Below are 23,345 nucleotides of genomic sequence, written 5' to 3'. Positions count from 1 at the left end.
CCCTCCTCAGCCTTCTTTGCTCCAAGGAAAACAACCCCAGCCTGTTTAGCCTTTCTTCATAGCTGAGGCGCTCCATCCCAGGTAACATCCTGGTGACTCTTCTCTGCACCCTCTCCAAAGCAATCACATCCTTCCTATAGTGAGGCGACCAGAACTGCACACAGTACTCCAGCTGTGGCCTCACCAGCGTTTTGTACAGCTCCATCATAACCTCCCTGCTCTTATATTCTATGCCTCGGCTAATGAAGGCAAGTATCCCATATGCCTTTTTAACCACCTTATCTACCTGTTCCGCTGCCTTCAGGGATCTATGTACATGTACACCAAGGTCCCTCTGACCCTCTGTACTTCCTAGGGTCCTACCACTCATTGTGTATTCCCTTGCCTTATTTGTCCATCCAAAATGCATCACCTCGCACTTTTCCGGGTTAAATTCCATTTGCCACTTTTCCGCCCATCTGACCAACCCGTTTATATCGTCCTGTAGCCTGAGGCTTTCCTCCTCGCAATTTACCACCCCACCAATTTTCATGTCATCTGCGAACTTACTGATCATACCTTTTACATTCTCATCCAAATCATTTATGTAGATCACAAACAGCAAGGGACCCAGCACCGATCCCTGAGGTACCCCACTGGACACAGGCTTCCAGTCACAAAAGCAACCTTCGACCATCACCCTCTGCCTCCTGCCACTCAGCCAGTTTAGGATCCAACGCGCCAAGGCACTCTGGATCCCATGGGCTCTTACCTTCTTGACCAGTCTGCTATGCGGGACTTTGTCAAAAGCTTTACTGAAATCCATGTAAACCACATCCACAGCATTTCCCTCATCCACACACCTAGTCACCCCCTCGAAAAATTCAATCAGATTGGTCAGACATGATTTACCCTTGACAAAGCCATGCTGACTATCCCCGATTAATCCTTGCCTCTCCAAGTGGAGACTAATTTTGTCCCTCAGAATTTTTCCAATAATTTCCCTACCACAGATGTTAGGCTCACTGGCCTGTAATTCCCTGGTTTATCCCTGCTACCCTTCTTGAATAATGGTACTACGTTAGCTGTTCTCCAGTCCTCTGGTACATCCCCTGTGGCCAGAGAGGTTCTGAAAATTTGTGTCAGAGCCCCTGCAATCTCCTCCTTTGCCTCACACAACAGCCTGGGATACATCTCGTCTGGGCCTGGGGATTTATCCACTTTTTGGCCTGCTAAAACCGCTAGTACCTCCTCCCTCTCGATGCTAATATGTTCAAGTATGTCACAGTCCCCTTGCCCGATTTCTATGTCTACATCGTCTTTCTCCATAGTGAACACAGATGCAAAAAATTCATTTAAAACCCCGCCTACATCATCTGGCTCTACACACAGATTGCCATTTTGGTCCCTAATGGGCCCTACCCTTTCCCTGGTTATCCTCTTGCCCTTAATATACTTATAAAACATCTTAGGATTTTCCTTTATTTTGCTCGCCAGTGTTATTTCATGGCCCCTCCTCGCCCTCCTAATTTCTTTTTTAAGTATGCCCCTGCACTTTTTATACTCCTCTAGGGCTTCCTCCGTCTTTAGTCTTTTGTAACTGCCAAAAGCCCCCCTTTTTTTCCTAATGCATTTTTGTATATCCCTTGTCATCCAAGGTTCCCTTTGCTTGTTGGTCCCACCCTTGACCTTTACAGGAACATGTTGGCGTTGTACTCTCTCTATTTCCCTTCTGAAAGTCTCCCACTGCTTTGATGTGGATTTTCCTATAAGTAGCTGCTCCCAGTCCACTTTGGCCAGATCCTGCCTTATCATATTAAAATCGGCCTTCCCCCAATTTAGAACCCTTATTTCCAGGCCGTCTTTGTCTTTTTCCATGACCACCTTAAATCTCACCGAATTATGGTCACTGTCGCCAAAATGCTCTCCTACTGACACTTCCACCACTTGCCCGGCTACATTCCCTAGAATTAGGTCCAGTACCGCCCCCTCTCTTGTAGGACTTTCTACATGTTGGCTCAAAAAGCTCTCCTGGATGCACTTTAAGAATTCTGCACCCTCTAAGCCTTTCACACTCTGACTATCCCAATTAATATTGGGGAAGTTGAAATCCCCCACTATTATTACCCTATTATTTTCGCACTTCTCTGAGATTTGCCTACATATCTGTTCCTCTATCTCCCCCTGACTGTTTGGGGGCCTATAGTACACTCCCAGCAAAGTGCTTGTCCCCTTTTTGTTTTTAAGTTCTACCCATATGGCCTCATTAGAGGAACCCGCTAATATATCATCCCTCCTTACAGCAGTAATTGATTCCTTAATTAATATTGCAACACCCCCTCCCCTTTTACACCCCCCTCTGTCTCGCCTGAAGATTCTTTACCCCGGAATATTGAGCTGCCAGTCCTGACCCTCCCTCAACCATGTCTCCGTGATAGCAACAATATCGTACTCCCATGTGTTCAACAACAACTTCAGTTCATCCACCTTATTTGCAAGACTCCTTGCATTAAAATAAATGCCTTCCAGCCTTGCCATATTCCCTTTTGCCTTCACATATTTGCTCTGCCTTCCCAGCTGACTTGTTTTTTCCTCCGTATTTGGCTGTAAATCACCCCCTACTATAGTTCCACTCTGTATCCCATCCCCCTGCCAAGTTAGTTTAAACCCCCCCCAGCAGTGCTAGCAAACCTCCCCGCAAGGATATTGGTCCCCCTCTGGTTCAGGAGGAGAGACTTGAAATATTGATATCATTTTCACTGGAGCAGTGAAGGCTAAGAGTAGATTTAATGGGAATTCTTAAAATGATGAAGCGTTTGATAGAGTGAGTAGGGAAAGGCTATTTCCTCTGGTTGGTGAGTCAGTGAAGAAATTAAAATTGTCACAAAGAGAATGATGAGAGAGGTTAGGAGAAATGTTTTTGAGAAATTAGTTTTGGATTGCTCTAACAAAGAGCCAGCACAAACACAATGGGCCAAATGGCCTCCTTCTGTGGTGCAAACTTCGATGGTTCTCTGGTTAAGGGGTCACCTAGCATATCCAGGTCCCGGCCTAAGTTGTGGCTCTAACAGCACAGTCTCACGGATGTTATGGCAGGAGTCCTCTGGAAGGGTTGTGGATGCTCAACCCCAATGTCTTTATGAAGAAGGTTGTTAGAATGTGGAATTACCTACAACAAAGCGTTATTTTAAAAGGGAATTAGGTAATTGCTAGGATTCTGGACCCTAACATAAACCTATTAGTCTAACGTCTGTTGTGGGGAAGTTACTAGAATCTGTCAATAGTGACGCAGTGACTGAGCAGTTAGAAAAATAAGAACTCAGAGAGAGCCAGCAAGGAATTATAAAGGGTAAGACAACTAACCTAGTGGAATTTTTTGAGGAGGTCACTAACATGGTAGATAAGGGAGCCTATGGATGTTATTTATATGGACTTGCAGAAGGCATTTGATAAGGTTCCACATAAGAGACTTTTGGCAAAAATGAAAGCTCAAGGAATTGGAGACAACCTATTGACATGGATAGAGAATTGGTTAGGATGTAGGAGACAGAGTCGGGATAATGGGTGTGTGCTCCAATTGGCAGGATGCGATTAGCATTGTCCTCCATTGGATTTGTACTGGGGCTTCGCCTTTTCACCATATTTATCAATGACTTAGACGAAGGAATAGAGAGCTGTATATTGAAGTTGGCTGGCAACACTAAGTTAGGTGGCACAATAAATAATGTAGATGGGATCAGAACGTTGCAAAGGGACATTGATCGATTAAGCGAGTGGGTAAAACTGTGGCAGATGGAGTTCACTGTGAGGAAGTGTGAGGTTGTCCACTTTTGACCTAAGAAAGATAGACCAGAGAATTTTCTAAATGGTGAGAAGCCAGGAACTGTGGAGGAGCAGAGAGATTTAGGGTCCAAGTACAGAAATCACTCAAAGCTAGGGGACAGGTACAAAAAATAATCAAAAAGGCTAATGGAATGTTAGTCTTTATATCGAAGGGCCTGGATTACAAAGGGGTGGAAGTTATGCTACAGATATATAAAGCTCCGGGTAAACCACACCTGAAGTACTAGGCACCGCACCTCAGGAAGGATATATTGGCCTTGGAGGGGGTGCAGCGCAGAGTCACCAGAATGGTACCAGGGGAAAAAGTGTTAAATTATGAGGACAAGTTGCATAGACTAGGCTTGTAATTCCCTTGAATATAGACAATTAAGCAGTGATCTAATTGAGGTGTTTAAGATAATTAAAGAAATTGATTGGGTAGATAGAGATATAGGGCTGGATTTTGTCAATGGGGACGTGATGGAGGTGGGACTCCCACTTTTTGGGTTGTAGTCCCGCCTCCATCGACTTGTGGCCAACCCACGCAATTTTCCCTTGATTGACCTTGTTAAGCCCGCCCAGCGGGCTCAGCAGGCCAATTAAGGGACACCTGGTTACTGGTGACGTCAGTGATTGACAGTTCATCTGTCAAGAGCGTTTGACAGATGAAAAATCAGCATTTGACAGCTCTGTGATGCTGTCAAGCACTGACAATCTGTCTTCTAACTTGAGTCCTTCTACTCAGACTCAGTTAGAGATCTCTCCAGACCAGAAAGCAGAGGCTGCAGCATTTGACAGTTCAGCGGCCATTCTGCTTTCTGTGCCGCTGAACTGAGGGACTCCCGAGAACTGAAGGAAGAAAGCCTGCAGGAGAAAGTAAAGGTAAGTAAAACTTATTAAAACACTTTACACTTACCTCACACACTTACCTCTGCACACATGCATCCATCACTCACCTGCACAACGGACATCTCGACCCCTCCAACCCCTTCAGACTGACGGTCCGCCTCGCTAACTTGCCGTGGTTCGGAGCCGTCGGGAAGCCCACACTTCAGGGCTAAAAATAGGGATTAGGCAAAAAACTGCATGTTAGCTACCTGTTAACAAGCAGTTAATTGGCACTAATCCCCTTCCCGCCTCGGGGAGGCAGCTCCCAGCACAGGTCGGATACCCGCCTCCTGGGACATTGGCACGGAGGCGGGTTGGGAGCGGGATGGGTTCCTGCCCCCCGATTCTGCAATTTTTCCACCACTCCCGCCTCCAAACCCGCCTCCACAGGGCTTGGAAATTCGAGCCCAAACTATTTCCTCTGGTGGGGGTGTCCAGAACAAGGGGGCATAATCTTAAAATTAGGGCTAGGCCATTCAGGGGTGAAGTCAGGAGCACCCCTTCATACAAAGGGTAGTGGAAATCTAGAACTCACTCCGCCAAAAAGCTGTTGAGGCTAGGTCAATTGGAAATTTCAAAACTGAGATTGATAAGATTTTTGTTAGGCAAGGGTATTAAGGGACATGGAACCAAGGCAGGTAGATGGAGTTAAGATACAGATCAGCCATGATGTAATTGAGTGGCAGAACCCGTTTGAGTGGCTAAATGGCCTACTCCTGTTCCCAAGTACCTGTGCTTGAAAAAGAGGGATCATGAGATCACGTAAATACCCCTTTAATTGTTTCACCTGTCTCATTATAGATTTAATGAACAGATTTAGAATCATACAGCACAGAAGGAGGCCATTTCACCCATCGTGCCTGTGCGACTCTTTGATAGTCCCATTCCCCTGCTCTTTCCCCATAGCTCTGCATTTAACTGGTGAGTCCGGCCTGGACAGTGTAAAATGTTAATTTTTTATTACTTTGTGCAATGTCATTATGTATATGGCATGTATTGGTTATGAGATTGAGCTACAGAGTGGCAGCTATCAGACAGTATTTACAGGATGCGATATATGAACTAGCACATAGTTATTTAATCCCTCAAATTAATTTATTTGCTGGCTTTGCTTGCCTGGCAAGTTTGGAAAGTCCAAGTTCAAACTTAGTGGCGGTAATAATATTTCAGTGACTGGTCAATCTATGGACCAGGTTTTATAGGGAGATGGTGGAAGCAGTTAATATTGATTCATTCAAATGCAAATTAGATAGATTTCTTTCAGAAAATAACATTTTGGGATGCAGCATATGAGTCATTTGAGACATAATGGCCTAGAAATTCACTATGGCCCCGCCAGCTGGCTAGCAACCAAAAGTTAGCGCTGGGCGCGGAGCCAGTTGCGACCGTCAGATATTCAGTTTTTGCGCCCCAAGTCGGAACCGGGCGCTATTCCAGGGTGTGCCCGCCCCCGCTTGGGGCGCTGAAACTGAATTTCAGCGCTCTAGGTGCCGCTGTGACACCCGATGCGGTGCGGCAGGCTGCGGTACTGCAGGCCTCCTCCTTCTCTTAAGGTGGAGGTGCCTGCAACGGGGAGATCGCCGCTGGATTGTGCCGGCAAATGAGCCCGGCACCACGGAGAAGTGCCGGGCTCGTGGAAAGCAGCCGGCAATGCCACGGGGGGGGTGGTGAAGGAGGCCGGGGAAGGAGGTGCGGGCATGCGGCCGCCGAAAAAGCGGCCGGCCGCACCTCCACCTTTATGCGCCCCACTAAGGCTGCAGTAAGGCCCTGGTCTCCGGATGTTAGTAGCGGCCGCCACGGAGGAGGCGGTGGCAACTGAATATGGGCGTCGGGCCGGCATTGGGGCGGAAACGGGGCACTGCGCACACCGATGATGTCATCGGTGCCGGCGCAGCGCTATCGGCTACCGCCGCCATTACCGCCGAGCTCAATATCAGCGCAACCTCCTCTATTGGCGCAGAAGCCCTCTTTGGGCAGTAACTGGCCGCAAAGCTGGCAGCGCCTTACTGAATTTCTAGGCCAATGTGTGGTAAGTGTAGCATGTTTGGGAGGAAAATGGTGACTTTGGACCTATGGTTCCCAAAGCTCTTCACCACTGGAGTTTTTCTTGCCTCATGTCTGGGTCAGTGGTAGACTAATTGATAGAGATTGATTGCTATGAATAGTCAACAACTCCATTATCATTGTAACATGCGACTACTAGGATGGCTACTAGAAGGCGGTAGAAGACCTTGGTCTTTTTTCATCTAGCAATTCCTATGTTCCTAATCTCTGTATGGCACTGACGCATAACCAGAGCTTTCAATATTAAACAGATCATACGTGCAATTTTATTTTTGTCCCTGTCATCAGCTGTGCACCTGAGACATCCAACGATACAAACACAGCAGCAGTAAACCTATAGTTTCGAGCAGTGGTGAAAGGCGCTTGTTCTTGAGACAGGCAGTTTCCACCGCTGCTTGACGCTTTGAGATAGCCCCCATGTATGCAGTGCTCTCCTCAGTGAAAGAAACCAAGAGATTGTCAAGAATTATCAGCTGAGTCCATGCAGCTGGGAAGTTCAGGCCTGCTCAGACCCAAGGTATACTACAAGGAAAGGATTCCACGATCCGGCACTTCCAGCAGGGTGCAGCACTCACGGGGGAGTCTGACTTGGGAAACCGCAGGTGAGGTGTGATCGCAGCTGGAAATGGCAGATTGTGGAATCATTCAATTGTTATAACATCCTCAGGAGTTTTATCGGAATAAGCAAGGAAGTTTGAACACTTGGGATGGCGATTTTAGTGAACAGATCGTAGATTCAGTCTCATTTTCTTTTCTTCCTACAGCTCCTACGACTGCCTCCTGGATGACCCATTTGAACACGATTGGCCCAAACTTCCAGAACTGCCAGGGATAAACTATTCAATGGACGAACAATGCCGCTTTGATTTTGGTGTGGGCTACAAGATGTGCACAGCTGTACGTTTTGCCAAAAAAACACGTAATGACTGTAAATGAGGGGTTAAAGATAAATCTGATATGTCAGATGGGTGGTTAGCAATAAATATCATAGGTCGACACATCCCTTTACAAAACGAATGAAGCTCTCGCGTGGCCGACGTGATGCGAGATTAAGCTTCAAGTCTGATTCACTGTCTTGTGTCGAGTCATCTGACCGTAACTAGGTTAGCAGTTTGGGCACCACAATTGGCCCCAGTACCCCCGGGGAAAAACGTCAGCTGTGGATGGCCATCCCTGATTGACTGGCAGTGCCCTGGTCTGAATGTTGGGCGAGGACAGGATCAGACTCGATTCTGGTGCCTCCCATGACCCTGCCCTTGCCACCACTCACTGCCTCAGCTCCCAGATGAAGAATGGCTATTTCGTTGAGGCGCTGCAGGGTTGTCGGTGTCTGTGAAGTCCTGTTCTGGCAAGAGTCCGTGCTGACAGGAGACGAGGGGATAAGTACTGGCAAAGCAACAGAAATAAAGAGGCCGAGCACTCAAAGCCTGGCAAAACACTTGAATGTTTCCCTTACATGTTGAATCTGGTGCTTCGAGCCAACATTTAAGGGCAAATTGTGCAAGACTGCACACCCAGTGCAACTAACTGAACAACTCTGATTTGTTTTGTTTCACGAAATAGACATTGTATGGTAAAGGGTAAATTCAGAGAGGGAGCTCTCCCGGGGGCTTGGTGAATGGGAGGACAACCCTGTGTCTGACCCCTGCTCGCATGTAGTGAGACATTGTGCTGTGCGTAAGGCCTCACTGAGGTTACCCTTTACTGTATAACGTAAAAAATGAAAGAATTGCATTTATATAGCGCCTTTCATGACCTCTGGCCGTCCCAAATTAATTACTTTTGTAATGTAGGAAACACGGCAGCCAATTTGCGCACAGCAAGCTCCTACAAACAGCAATGTGATAATGACCAGATAATCTGTTTTAGTGATGATGATTGAGGGATAAATATTGGCCAGGACAGCGGGGATAACTCCCCTGCTCTTCTTCAAAATAGTGCCATGGGATCTTTTATGTCCACCTGAGAGAGCAGATGGGGCCTCGTGAAACAAAAGGTCTCTTTAAATTTGAGTTCAGAACAGAAGTATGTTCATTTCTAAAAGGACAGAGAATACTGGAGACACTCAGCAGCTCAGGCAGCATCTGTGGAGAGAGGAAGGTAGGGTTAACGCTTCAGGTCAATGACCCTTCATCAGAACCGGTAAATGTTACAGATGAACAACTTACAAGGAATTTACAGGGAAAAGGGAACAGGGAGGAAAAAAAGAGAGGTCTGTGATTAGGTGGAGGACAGGAGATGAATAAATGACAGAAGTGATAACGATGCAAGGCAAAAGGAGGCATTAATGAGAGAAGTTAGAGAAATAAAAGTTGTATCCGAGACCCAGAGAATGTGTGAATGGTTACAGCAGAATAGTAGAGGGGAAGGAAAGCATGGGAAATCTGGCAGAGTGGAGAAGGCTCCAGTGGCCCAAGAGCGTGATCAAAGAAAAAGGCAGATGGACACCAGAGGTGCAGACCGCCCCACCGGCTGTGTACCAATGGGGGATCCCCAGCCCACAACCTCCCCCATTCCTGGAAGCGCTGGTGCACCCATCCTGCATTAACAGCACCTACTGTCTGAGAGTGAATGGGAACTGTGGTTAAGGTCTGAAGTTATTCACGTCAGATGTTTGTAAATCAGCTAGTAAAAAGATAAGGTGCTGTTCCTTGAGCTTGTGGTGAGCTTCGTTGGAACAGTGTAGGAAAACAAGGACAGAGAGATCAGAGTGCGAGTGTGATGGAGAATTAAAATGGCAAGCAGCTGGAAGTTCAGGGTTGCACTTGCAGACGAAATGGAGGTATTCAGCAAAATGATCCCCTAATCTGCATTCGGTTTCCCCAGTGTAGAGAAAACTGCATCATGAGCAGTGAATACAGTACAACAGGTTGGTGTAAATCGCTGTCTCACCCGGAAGGAGTGTTTGAAACCCTTGATGGTGGTGTGCGAGGAGATGAAAGGACAAGTGTTCCGTCCCCTGCACTTACATGGGAAGGTGCCGGGGGGAAGGAGAACAGCTGTTAGGGGTGATGGAAAAGTGGACCAGGGTGTCATGGATAGAACGGTCCCTTCGGAATTCTGAAAGAGGAGGGTAATTTGTTTTTGGTGGTGAGATCGCATTGGAGGTGCCGAAAATGGCAGAGGATGATTCGTCGAATGTGGATGCTGGAGGGGTAGAAGGTGTTGGCAAGTGAGACTCTATCATGGTTCTGTGAGGGAGGAGAATGGGATTAGGATGGAAGCACAGGAAATGGGACGGACACAGTTGAAGGCCCTGTCTACCACGATGGAGGGGTCTGCTCATTCCTAACTTGGGACTTTGTACATAAATTATCTCCATTTAATAAATGTTTCTTTTTTCCCCAAATTTCTTTTTGCCATGTGTAAAACTTTATCAAGTTTAAAATCACTATTTCAAGTGCAGAATGCAATATAGGGATTGATCTATTTAAGTTGTTGAGCAGAGAATCAGGCACTGTGGGCCTTTGATTTCTTATGCGAGCATTGGTCTGTGCCAGATCACCTGTATAATCTCAACATAAATTCATCAGGGCCCGAAATACTGGCACACTGATTTGTAAAGTGAACCAAATATTGCTTATATGCAGTATGTCCTGCAAATGGCATCTAGTAATGAGGGTGCTTTAGGTAGTTTCTGTATGAGCATGGCAGCCTGGCACACTGGTATATCAAGAGATATAGAAACATAGAAAAATAGGAGCAGGAGTAGGCCATTCGGCCCTTTGAGCCTGCTCCGCCATTCAATATGATCATGGCTGATCCTCTATCTCAATACCATATACCCGCTCTCTCCCCATACCCCTTGATGCCTTTAGTGTCTAGAAATCTATCTATCTCCTTCTTAAATATATTCAGTGACTTGGCCTCCACAGCCTTCTGTGGTAGAGAATTCCACAGGTTCACCACCCTCTGAGTGCAGAAATTTCTCCTCATCTCAGTCCTAAATGTCCTACCCCATATCCTGAGACTGTGACCCATCATTCTAGACCCCCCAGCCAGGGGAAACATCCTCCCTGCATCCAGTCTGTCTAGCCCTGTCAGAATTTTATACATTTCAATGAGATCCCCTCTCATTCTTCTAAACTTTAGTGAATACAGGCCTAGTCGATCCAATCTCTCCTCATACCACAGTCCTGCCATCCCAGGAATCAGTCTGGTGAACCTTCGCCGCACTCCCTCTATGGCAAGTATATCCTTTCTTAGGTAAGGAGACCAAAACTGCACACAGTACTCCAGGTGTGGTCTCACCAAGGCCCTGTATAACTGTAGTAAGACATCCTTACTCCTGTACTCAAATCCTCTTACAATGAAGGCCAACATACCATTTGCCTTCCTAACTGCTTGCTGCATCTGCATGTTTGCTTTCAGTGACTGGTGTACAAGGACACCCAGGTCCCTCTGTACATCAACATTTCCCAATCTATCACCATTTAAATAATACTCTACCTTTCTGTTTTTCCTACCAAAGTGGATAACTTCACATTTATCCATGTTATACTGCATCTGCAATGTATTTGCCCACTCACTCAACTTGTCTAAATCGCCTTGAAATCTCTTTGCATCCTCCTCACAACTCACAATCCCACTTAGTTTTGTGTCGTCGGCAAACTTGGAAATATTACATTTGGTTCCCTCACCCAAATCATTGATCTATATTGTGAATAGCTGGGGCCCAAGCACTGATCCCTGCAGTACCCCAGTAGTCACCGCCTGCCACCCCGAAAAAGACCCATTTATTCCGACTCTCTGTTTCCTGTCCGTTAACCAATTTTCAATCCATGCCATGATATGGTACAGATTATCTGTGTTAGCTGTGTGCTTTATTTTTGTGACAATTCACGGATCCTGGACTCGCAGCAGGGGGTGGCGCTCGGAGGGAGCATGGTTCAGGATTAGATACAACACTGTGGCGCTTATGCTCTGATCCACGGTCCCTTCATGCTTGGTTCCACATTGGAAGCGTGAATTAACTATTATATGTTGTACATGGATGTCATATTTTAGCGTTGAGTGTATATAATGTCACTGCTGCTTCAGAGCACTAAGCATCACTTGCAGCAAAGACCCAGAAATTGTGTTTTGCATTTTGTAGTAAAAACATATCCTTGTTGTTAGGTGCATATTTTTATTTGGCAAGAGAAACAAGAGGCAAAGATATAAGAGGAAATTTTTGCAAAGCTGAGCTCCCAGCGTGGAGCCTTGCTAGAAGGAGCACAAGTCCTACAGTGTTATACCCATACCTCCACTACATTCCCAGTGTGGAGCCTAGCTAGGTAGGAGCAGGTATCACAAAATCAGCCCAACAGTATTAGACCCCTATCTCCACTCTACTCCCGCGTAGAGCCTCACTAGATGGGAGCTCTTAATTCACCGTGTTGTTTGAGTCCTATCTGCAACCTACACTCCTGCCCCGTGAATCTCCGCACTGGGACTGGGGACTTATAAAACGACCCCATGTATTTACCATTCTTTTTCAAAATGTGGAAACCAAATATATTTTGGTTTAGAACGTTAAAACTCTAAAAAGCAGCAATCAGCTAATTGTTGAAAACCTTCTAGTAAGAAAAAGCCAATTTCATTTGCCTGTGGTTACAGTTTCGCACCTTCGATCCATGTAAGCAGTTATGGTGCAGCCATCCTGACAACCCATTCTTCTGCAAGACAAAGAAAGGGCCTCCCTTGGACGGAACAGAGTGTGGTCCTGGAAAGGTGAGTTGTCCATGGGACACTGTTACTTGTTTTGGACAAAATTAATGATATATATTATAAGAGTTCCACTGACATATTGCAGGCCTGGTCCTGGATTAAATGGACAACAGAGTCAAGGTAGTCAGGAAACTGCAGTATATCTCCAACTGGACCAGTGATCAGTGCAATCTGGTGGACTTCTGAGATGAAACTCAGCCCCACCAAATCGGGTGTCCTCGCTCAAAATCTGCTGAAGGTCCTCTAGAAGGGTTTAAGCAATCCTACTCTATATTATGAAAGGACGCGACTGCTGCCAAGGCCATAAAGTAGTTGCTCGTGCGCAGTTCCAGTGGTTTTTCTGTTCGTTCTCGCCGGACTTCCCACAGATTAGTGAGAGAGGAAGGTGAGGGGTGGAAATTTCAGGTATTGTGAGGTCTGTAATGTGACTTGAAGGTGATATTAGGATGTTTGAAATAAAAACAGAAAATGCTGGAAATACTCAGCAGGTCAGGCAACATCTGTGGAGAGAGAAACAGAGTTAACGTTTCAGGTCGATGAACCTTCGTCAGAACTGGAAAAAGTTAAGAGATGTAACAGATTTTTAAGCAAATGCAGGGGCCGGGAAAGGGGGGAGGGGAGGAAAGAACACCCCCACTGGTTGGTTGAGGGCCAGGCTGGTCAGCTGGTGGTTCACTATCTGAAAGCAGGGAGGTACAAGAGTGGCTTTAGCGACAGGACAGGGGGACAGTGAGGGAGCAAGGACTGGAGAGATTTAGTAAGTTGGATTGAAAGTGTAAAAGGCTGGTGTTGTGAGGGACAAGTGGAATGAGAGAGGAGAGAAAGCTGATGAACTTACCGTTGCTGACCCCAAGGGGGTCGACCTCTCCAGGGGCGACGGGACCGATCACCTGGCTGGCAACGATCCTGTGGATGCGCGCCTCCAAATTGCTGAGGGTCTGCAGCTGAGGCCGCCCTCCACCCGTCCGTTGCTGCTGCCACCTATTATGAGATAGCTTGGCCTGCAAGAAAAAGGACGGCGTCTGAGTAAATGTGCAGCCATGTGCTTGCCTGATGTGCCTCCCATAGTTGAATAGCCCTTAATATATGCAACCATGTGCTTCCCTGATGTGCCTTCCATAGTTGAATTGCCCTTAATGTATGCAAGGTGTGGAATGTGTGTGTGTGTGTTTTATGAGATGGCCATAGGTCTTGGATGAGTGTTGGGCATTTGGGGTTTTTACACCCTCTGGCCACAGAGTGAGGTTGAGATGGAGGGATGGAGAGGTATTGAAAAGCAGCCACTCACCCTGACGACCCGAGTGAGGTCGTTGAACTTCTTCCAACATTGTGTGTGGGCCCTGGGCACCATGCTCCTGGAGGAGACGTGCTGAGCCACCTCCCTCCACACTCTTCTATAGTCGTGTGGCAATGGCCTCCTGCCACTCTGTGGGTAGAGTATTGATCTTTGGCGCTCCACTGCCCCAACCAGAGCCACCAAGGCCCAGTCGCTGAAGTGCTGAGCTCGTTCCCTGGGCCTCTCCATTGTTCTTTGTAGCAGATTTGAAGTTGTGGTCTGTCCAGGCCAAGATTCAAGGCTGCAATGAGCAGGGTGTGGCTGGAGAGCAAGATCGACCCTCCCCTTTAAGAACTGGCCGGCACCAGTGTGTCTATGTTCCATTGCTAACTGACATCACCTGAGCTTCGCCAGCGCTCTGAGTTAACACCTCGCTCCTCGGCGTTCGTGCCTTAAGAGAGGTGTGTAGGGCCTGATTTAGCGCTCCAATCACCTCCAGGGGCGATAGAAGCTAAGTTTGCAGTTGGAGGCGATAATTAGCCTTTATTAAACTTTGCGCCCCAAATGGGGCGATAGCGTATTTCTCCCCCTTAAAGTGACAAACGACTGGAAGCTCGGAGTCATGCTTGCAGACTAAATGGAGGTGTTCCGCAAAGCGGTCACCCAATCTGCATTTGGTCTCCCCAATGTAGAGGAGACCGCATCATGAGCAGTGAATACAGTATATTAAATTGCAAGAAGTAAAACGCTGTTTCACCTGGAAGGAGTGTTTGGGGCCCTGGACAGTGGAAAAGGTGGAGGTAAAAGTTTACTCTTCCTGCCCCGCAAACAGGGGGCAGCTTCCAACCCCCACAATTTTGACTAGCCCAAAATCGACTAGCTGTCTCTTTTTGCCGGTCTCAGATGGGCAACTGGCTGGCAGGATGCAAATGAGGCCTGGGAGTTAAAATAGACCCAGTGTCAAACTGATGATGTCGGGTGTGTTTGAGGCTTGACCCACCCCTGCCCGAAACCCCCCCCCCGCCATTGTCAGTGTAATAATGCACTGAGTATGCAAGAGTGCACTGAGTGTAATAATGCACAATGTGGTAATGCACTGTTAGTAGTAGTGTGGTAATGTGCCATCAATGTAATAGTGCACTAACAGTGTAATAATGCACAATTTAACAATACACCAACAGTTTATTAATACACTGCCAATATAACAATGCATCAAGCATATAATAATGCATAATGCAATAATGTACTGTCAGTGTAATAATATGTATTGTAATAATTACCTGCCAATATTCATGATTAGACTTTCAATAGGACAAGCAAATTCCAATACTAAAAATATTGAATTTGAATTCTCAGTGGTGCTACCAAGGTCACTGTTTGTGGAAGACTTCAGAGCAATTAAGGCAGGATGGTAACTGGGGATCGTGGAGCAAACTTGGGTCCTGTTCTCGCACCTGTGGATCTGGTGTCCGATTTCAAACTCGGCAGTGCAATAACCCAGCGTAAGTGGCTTCTATAGTGATGGATGTTTTTGTTAAATCATTTCTAATGATGAATCAAGCGATGTTATTCTAGTACATGCTTTTCCCATTACACAATAAAGTAACTGCTGAGAAATGCTGTCACATTGTGATAGGCGGGTGAAATTGGTTAACACCAGTAGCACAAAACTAGACTGAATGCGAATCGGCCGCCCGGTTTACCACACTCGATTTTCCATTGACTTCAGTGGAAAAGAAAATCTAATGGGCTGCCGATTTGCTTTCAGCTGGATTTGCAATTGTGGCGTTGACTAGTTTCACCCCCCAGACATCTTAATTAAACCTTTTATCTTTGATCGAAGAGACTGAGTCAGAAGATTTCAATAAAAAGAAAATCTTCAAAGAAACTTGGGGAGGAATTCTGTGTCTGAATTCCCTGATTCCGCACTCCAAGGGAGTACAGGTTCGAGACAATGGGCTAGATTTTCATTCGGCAGTCGGGAAGGAGGCGGGACTACAACTTTCGGGTTTTAGTCCCGCCTCCATCGACGTCCGGCCAATCGACATGATTTTCCCTTGATTGACCTTGTTGAGCCCGCCCAGCGGGCTCAGCAGGCCAATTAAGGGCCACCCAGCAACAGGTGACGTCACAGACTGAAATTTCATCTGTCAAGAGTTTTTGACAGATGAAATATCAGTGTTTCACAGCTGTTTGAAGCTGTCAAACACTGATAGTCTGACTTCTAACCTGAGTCCTTCTACGCAGACTCAGTTAGACCTGTCACCAGCACTGAAAGCTGAAGGCTGTCACTTTTGACAGATCGCAGCCATTCAGCTTTCAGTGCCGGCTGAATGATGGACTCCCGACACCTAGAGGAAGAAAGGCTGTTAAGGTAAGTACAGGTAATTTAAACTTCTTTACACACTTTAGACACACCAAGCACACTTACCTTTGCACTCATGCACCCATCACTCACCTGAACACCGACATCTCGACCCCTCCAAGTCCTTCAACCCGACGGCCCGCCTGCTCTAACCTGACGTGGTTTGGAGCCGTCGGGAATCCCACACGACACCCTTCAAAATAAGGATTAGGCTAAAAACTGCCTGTTAACTACCTGTTAACAGGCAGTTAATTGGCACTAATCCCTTCCCGCCTCGGGTCGGCGGGTCCCAGTGCGGGGCGGGTACCCGCCTCCTCTGAAACTTAAGTGGAGGCGGGTTTTGGGTGGGATGGTGTCAGGACCCCCGAATTCGGGATTTTTGCCCCCCGCATGCCTAAAAGCCCACCTCACGGCACACTGAAATTCTGGCCCAATGATTCAGTGTAATAATGTGCAATGTAATAATGCATTGTCGTGGATCCATGCTCACTTCAAGTATAGCTCAATAGTCATTTTCAAAGTGTAAATGAATATATACTTGAAAAGGAAAAGGTTGCAGGGTAATGGGGAAAGAGTGGGGGGGCGGAGTCTAGACTAATTGGATAGCTCTTTCAAAGAGCAGGCAGAGGCACGATGGGCCGAATAGCTTCCTTCTGTGCTGTATGATTCTATGGCTGTTTGCTGGCAGTGTGGGATTGAAGAATTTATGCTGTGGTTTCTTAATCAATTAGTTCAATTCATTAAAAAAACACATCACAGCTCCCCAGTGGCCTGACTTTTAAAGGAATTGCAACACAAGCACCTTGGTTCAATGCCCAGTATCTGCTGAGTTAGCCAATTTCAGCTGGGGCTATGATAAGGCAGTGCAATTGGTGTTAGCATCGCTGGCTAGGGAGAAGGCACATGGTCACTATGCGGTAACGCATGTTCAAACAGGGACAGCATTAGGGGGTGGAGCCAACACAGTCCAATAAGAGGGTTTTTAGAATGTTTTTTGAAATCGCGGAGGACGGGGCTATGCAATCTCAGTGCTGTGGGTCAGGTGGAAGCTGTATCGGAGAGGCTTCAACAGGGAGAGTTGTGAAGCAACAAGCAGCTGCAAGATGTTATAGGGTTGAATTTTAATTGTGTTCGTGCTTTATTGAGGGGGCTGCAAACTGTGTGAAGGTAGACAAAAGACTGCTTCAGATACAAATTCTGTTACAAATGGTATTTTTCTTTTAATTCACTCATGGGATGTGGGTGTCACTGGCAAGGCCAGCATTCATTGCTCATCCCCAATCGCCCTTGAGAGGCTTGCTGGGCCATTTCAGACAGCAGTTAAGAGTCAACCACATTGCTGTGGGTCTGGAGTCACATACAGACCAGACCAGACAAGGACGGCAGATTTATTTCCCTAAAGGACATTAGTGAACCAGGTGGGTTTTTCTGACAATCCGATAGTTTCATGGTCACCATTACTGATATTAGCTTTTCATTCCAGATTTATTTATTTAAGTGAATTTAAATACCCCAGCTGCATGGTAGGATTTAAATTCCTGTCTCTGGATCATTAGTTGAGGCCTCTGGATTACTAGTCCAGCAACATCACTGCTATGCTACCATTCGCGATGGAATCTAGTAGGTGACTTGAATCAGTCATTCATGAAAGAAAGACTTATGAAATAATACTGAGCGGCCTACGGGTGGCGCTGTCCAGGGAGAGTATAAATACTCGGGCACGGGCCCAGCTTGCGCAGGACATTCTTAACAGGAACTAGTGAAGGACACAACTAGACCTCCATGTTGTAAAACAGTTGATTAAAGTTTTGTTTAACGTTTAGACCAAGTGTCTGGTAGTTTTCTTACGTCAGTAGGTGACCTTGACTGAATTGTGTTGGACAGACTGTCCTATAAAGTGAGTAACGAATGCTCCCAACCAAATACTAGTGGAAAAATGTGCCAATGACACACAGACTTGTGAATGATGACCTAAATTTTCAGAAAGACCCCGAAAGCTAATTACATGTGGATACACTGATACGATGAGCAGTGTCGTATGATCTGACTGTCCTTCTTTGTGTAAGATGTTGCTTGTTTGACTGTTTAAAGTAATGTTATTGCATGGTTGTGACTCAGGCCTGCCAATGGTGGTCAGGATTGCCCTGGTGTAAACTATGAATACCAACTGTGCAACAAAGAAGATTGTCCACGCCATTTTGAGGATTTCCGAGCACAACAGTGTCAGCAGCGCAATTCATACTATGAATATCAAAACGCCAAACACCACTGGCTTCCATACGAACATCCTGACTGTAAGTTAAGTACACAATCTTTATATTCGCCAAGACAAATTTCAGGTTTCACATAGACTTGAAGCGTTTAAGCAACATAATCTTATTGATTTTTATTAGCAATAAAAAGATGCCATCTGTACTGCCAATCCAAGGAAATGGGAGGAGTTGTCTACATGAAACAGTTGGTCCACGATGGTACTCGCTGTTCCTATAAAGATCCGTATAGCATCTGCGTAAGAGGTGAATGTGTGGTGAGTAAAATTAACAACTTGTTCCAAGTGATTACGTGGAAAACCTTCACCGTCTAATCAGTGCTAATATCACATGCATTGAGCTACTACGGAAAAGGTGATTCTGTGATCTGACATTTCCAGCGAGGAGTCCAAGCTCGCGAAGGGTGCAAGTCACAGGGTCAGTGCAACAATGTTGTAGTCAATATTCTCTTAAAAATTTTTTTGGGTGTGCGGCCCCTTTAAGGAGCTGCACAGCCCATTCAAAATACCACGCACGCACGGTTCGTGCCATTGAAAAGCCGATAAGCAGGCTGCGCAGGAGGTCCAGAGCAGCCGCGCAGCTTAAAGGGAACATTGCTTGTAGTCCTGTCTCTGATCCAAGCCTACTGGGAGTGCAGCTTCCGCGATGAGAGTGTGGGTTCACAGAATTGCCCTATAAATGCAAGGATAAATTGCCTTTATTCAGTTATTCTTAAACATAGTAGGATCAGTCCAATGTTTCAAGGTAGAAGGGAAAAATCAGAGCTCCTTCCATTAAGATTCATACATATGCTGTGACCTTACTGCAGTGTATAACTCCGTCTTGAGCTTCATGCATTAATTCTTTTTCCCCACTGTCATCAAGCAATTACAGACACAAGAGCTGAAAGAGTTAAAAGATTGTAAACTCTCTGAGTCTGGTTGGTTCTAACAGTCCCTGCCAACACCAATAGTGACGCTTGTTAGGGCACCTTTATATACACAAAATGGTCCAAGATTTGTGAAGTTGCAGGAATGAGCATATGGCAGACCTTACAACTTGCTAAGAGGATCCAAAGATGAGAAGCTTTAGTTACGAAGAGAGACAAAGGAGAGAGATGGGAGCGGTTTTCAAAGGAACAGAGATGGCTATTAGAAGATCTGATAGAGGTGTTCAAAGTTTTAAAGGTTTTTTGTTAAGATAAGTAAGGAAAAGTTGTTTCCACTGGTCAGTGACTTGGTAACCACAGGGCATATATTTAAGATCATCACCAAATAAAAACAAAGTGAGAGGTTAAGAGAATTTGTTTTACGCAGGTTGTTAGGACATTGAATGCCCTATTAGATCTTTGAACCCTACATACAAGGAGTATGGTACTGTAGTGGTTATGTTATTGGACAAGTAATCCGAAGGCCTGGACTAATAATCCGGAGAACGTGAGTTCAAATCCCACCATTGGCAGTTTGAGAAATTTAATTCAGTTCTTTTTTAAATCTCGAAATAAAAGGCTGGTAATAGTGAAAGTGAAAGTGACCATGAAGCTGTCGGATTGTTGTAAAATCCCAACTGGTTCACTTTAAAGAAGGAAACCTACTGCCCTTACTCGGTCTGGCCTATATATGACTCCAGTCCCACACCAACGTGGTTGACTCTTAACAGCTCTCTGAAGTTGTCTGGCAAGCCACTCAGTGATATCAAGCAGAAGAAGGCCCACCATCTTCTCAGGACAACAAGGGATGGGCAACAAATGCTGGCCAATGACACTCACACCCCGAGAATGAATTAAAAAAAACACTGCACAACATTGAGCCCTACATACACTGTACAACTTTGACCTCTACATACACTGTACAACTTTGACCTCTACATACACTGTACAACTTTGACCTCTACATACACTGTACAACTTTGACCTCTACATACACTGTACAACTTTGACCTCTACATACACTGTACAACTTTGACCTCTACATACACTGTACAACTTTGACCTCTACATACACTGTACAACTTTGACCTCTACATACACTGTACAACATTGAGCCCTACATACACTGTACAACTTTGACCCCTACATACACTGTACAACTTTGACCTCTGCATACACTGTACAACTTTGACCTCTACATACACTGTACAACTTTGACCTCTGCATACACTGTACAACTTTGACCTCTACATACAATGTACAACTTTGACCTCTACATACACTGTACAACTTTGACCTCTACATACAATGTACAACTTTGACCTCTGCATACACTGTACAACTTTGACCTCTACATACAATGTACAACTTTGACCTCTACATACACTGTACAACTTTGACCTCTACATACAATGTACAACTTTGACCTCTACATACACTGTACAACTTTGACCTCTACATACACTGTACAACTTTGACCTCTGCATACACTGTACAACTTTGACCTCTGCATACACTGTACAAGTTTTTCAGCAAGTGGAAGACAACAAAGGGAGAACAGGTTATGGGGAATTCTCACTTTCTGAATGGGTGGAGCTGAACAGGTAAAGCTTCAGTGCACGCAGCACTCGAGTTTCCTTAACTTGATTTGGCAGCGACCAATAAGGACTTTGCCAGGCAATACCAAATCATGAACAAACCAGGCAAACAGATAACCAAACCCTCTGCGCAAACCCTACAAACACAGACTGAGGAGTGAACCTGGGAGGTTCTGATCTATGTAGCTCATTCACATGCTGTGACCTGGAGTAATCATCACATTTTTACTCGGCATCACCCACTGAACACATATCTTCAGCAAATAGACAACTTACAACATCAGCACCATAAGATGACAAACATTACACTGACAAAGGTGCTGTTTTGTTAGAATTGTACTATACATGAAGATAATTGAGTGAAGAAGCCAGATATGTTATTGATCTTCATGTGGTTTTTCTCATTTTTCAAAGGTTATGATGTGAACTACACGGTTCTGTCTAGTGCTGTTTGTGGGCACTGGTACTTCTAGCAAGGCAACTCACATCCCCTTCCTTACCTCTGGCCGAAAAGAACTGAGGAGGAGCTAAAGATGATAAGATGTCAGTCAGATCAGTCCCGAACATCTTAACGTAGCAAATGAGTTAAACTGTAACTTAAAATAAGCAGGTTACAGCCTCCATTAAAATACAGGCAAAAGAACTTCATATGGACATGTTAAGATTCATATGCTAATATCACAATTTCTGCCCAAAGCACTAGTTAGAAAGGAGTTTACATGAGATGTTCCTCATGCTTTCCCATTCACTCTGAAGGCAAACAAACACCATGCTGCCAGACTAGATCACTTGGGTTGAGGTCCCACACCCCCCCACCAGCCCCCCCACACCCCCCCCCCCCACCCGCCACTGTTATGACCTCCAAAGACTCATTTAAAAGGTTCTAAAATGGTCTTTAAGATTCTAGACACTTAAAAGAAAGTTTTGAGACATTTTGGCGTGCTTATGTTAAGTATTTGTATTGCTGATTATTCTTTCTAATTTATCTTGCTTTAACTTAATTAAAAATCATGTCAATACATTTGATTATTAGTTTTCTGAAAGGAATTGATTTGTCTTTGTATGCAGGGGAGGTAAGTCAATATCGCAAATCTACCTAAACATAGTTATTGGTTTTGATTTGAGGCAACCAGCCAATTTCTCACATTACTATTGATCACCTATACACAAAAGTCAATTGCATCAGTAATTACCTCAAGGTTTGAAAATAATAATGCAATGGCAGCTTACAGCCTCATACCAAAGAGAAACTGTTGGAAATAAAAGCCCACCTCAAGAGCCAAATGTCTGCTCTTCATAATGTTCAACCTAAATGGCAAAGATGATTATAATATAATTACCTAACTAGTGGCAAAGAATTCTTTTGATCTTGTGTGTTGTATTCTGCCTTGGGAATCCAAAGGAATGATATAGTAAGTGGGGATTTCCCTTTCATCAGTTCCCAGTACTCGTGTTTCTTTTTAAAAATTAATTCTCGGAATATACTCATCGCTGGCAAGGCCGGCATTTGTTGCCAATACCTCCTTGCCATTGAGAAGGTGAAGGGCTTCTTCTTAAACCGTTGCAGTCCGTGTGGTGAAGGTGCTCCCTTAATGCTGTTGATAGGGAGATCCAGGATTTTGACCAGCGCCAATGAAGGAACGGCGATATATGTCCAAGTCAGGTTGCTACGTGACTTGGAGGGGAACTTGGAGGTGATGGTGTCCCCATGCACATGCTGCCCTTGTCCTTGGAGGTCGCAGGTTTGGGAGATGCTGCTGCAGAGGCCTTGACGAGTTGCTGCAGTGCATCTTGTAGATAGTACATATAGTGTATGTGCCTTTAAGTCAGAACTACTTTTACAGCTCCTGTATACTGTAGTACCGGCAGTGACCACACCGGTATATAAGCTTTGCGCATGCCTCTGTACCCCCTGTCTTGAGACTACCCTCCTCCAGTAAAGACCTGTTTATTGTTGATGTACAGCATCTGTGTGATTATTTAATAAGAGCATATCCACTGAACCACGGATCCAACAGTGGCGACGAGTGTCGATTCGAATCTACCTGCAACATAAAAAAAAAATAGTCGAGGCCAGGAACACGGGCGTTGACCACGAGCAACCGCCAGCAGTCAGGCAGAGATTGAACTTCGCAGGGGAGGCTGTGGAGAGCCGGGCTTGGTTCCCCAGCCACGATGAGCAGCAAGAGACCGACGACAGGTCCAGCGCAGACCCTTCCCGAGCAGCGGCGGCTGGAGCCGACCGACGGCGGAGAGAAAGCCGAGCAGCGTCGACCGGGTAAGACAGAGGGTGAAGAGCGCAGGGCGCAGCCGGGGGTTGAACATCGAGCGGCGTCGAGAAAAAGAAAATAAACCGGAGAGAGAGAGGGTAAAGAAACAGCCGGGTTCTAGACTGAGCGGCGTCAAAAAAATATATAAAAAGATGAACGCGCAGAGCACAGCCAGGGCTCACAGGCTGAACAGGGTC

General features: G+C 45.7%; 1 protein-coding gene across 1 annotated transcript in view; it reads left to right on the top strand.

The window, feature by feature from the left end:
- The window catches only part of LOC147124146 (A disintegrin and metalloproteinase with thrombospondin motifs 3-like), a 235,769-nt gene that overhangs the window by 80,192 nt on the left and 132,232 nt on the right, over positions 1–23,345 (top strand). The window contains exons 7-11 of the mRNA XM_086002840.1: positions 7,518–7,650; positions 12,352–12,465; positions 15,095–15,240; positions 18,222–18,397; positions 18,497–18,630. Coding sequence (XP_085858966.1) covers positions 7,518–7,650; positions 12,352–12,465; positions 15,095–15,240; positions 18,222–18,397; positions 18,497–18,630 — 703 coding nt within the window. The remainder of the gene's footprint in view (positions 1–7,517; positions 7,651–12,351; positions 12,466–15,094; positions 15,241–18,221; positions 18,398–18,496; positions 18,631–23,345) is intronic.

This window comes from Somniosus microcephalus, chromosome 1 (assembly GCF_052327205.1).
Source record: "Somniosus microcephalus isolate GS21.2 chromosome 1, FLI_Smic_1.0, whole genome shotgun sequence".
Taxonomy (NCBI): Eukaryota; Metazoa; Chordata; class Chondrichthyes; order Squaliformes; family Somniosidae; genus Somniosus; species Somniosus microcephalus.
Note: the sequence above shows the minus strand (reverse complement) of the source record. Positions and strands in the feature narration are given on the sequence as shown.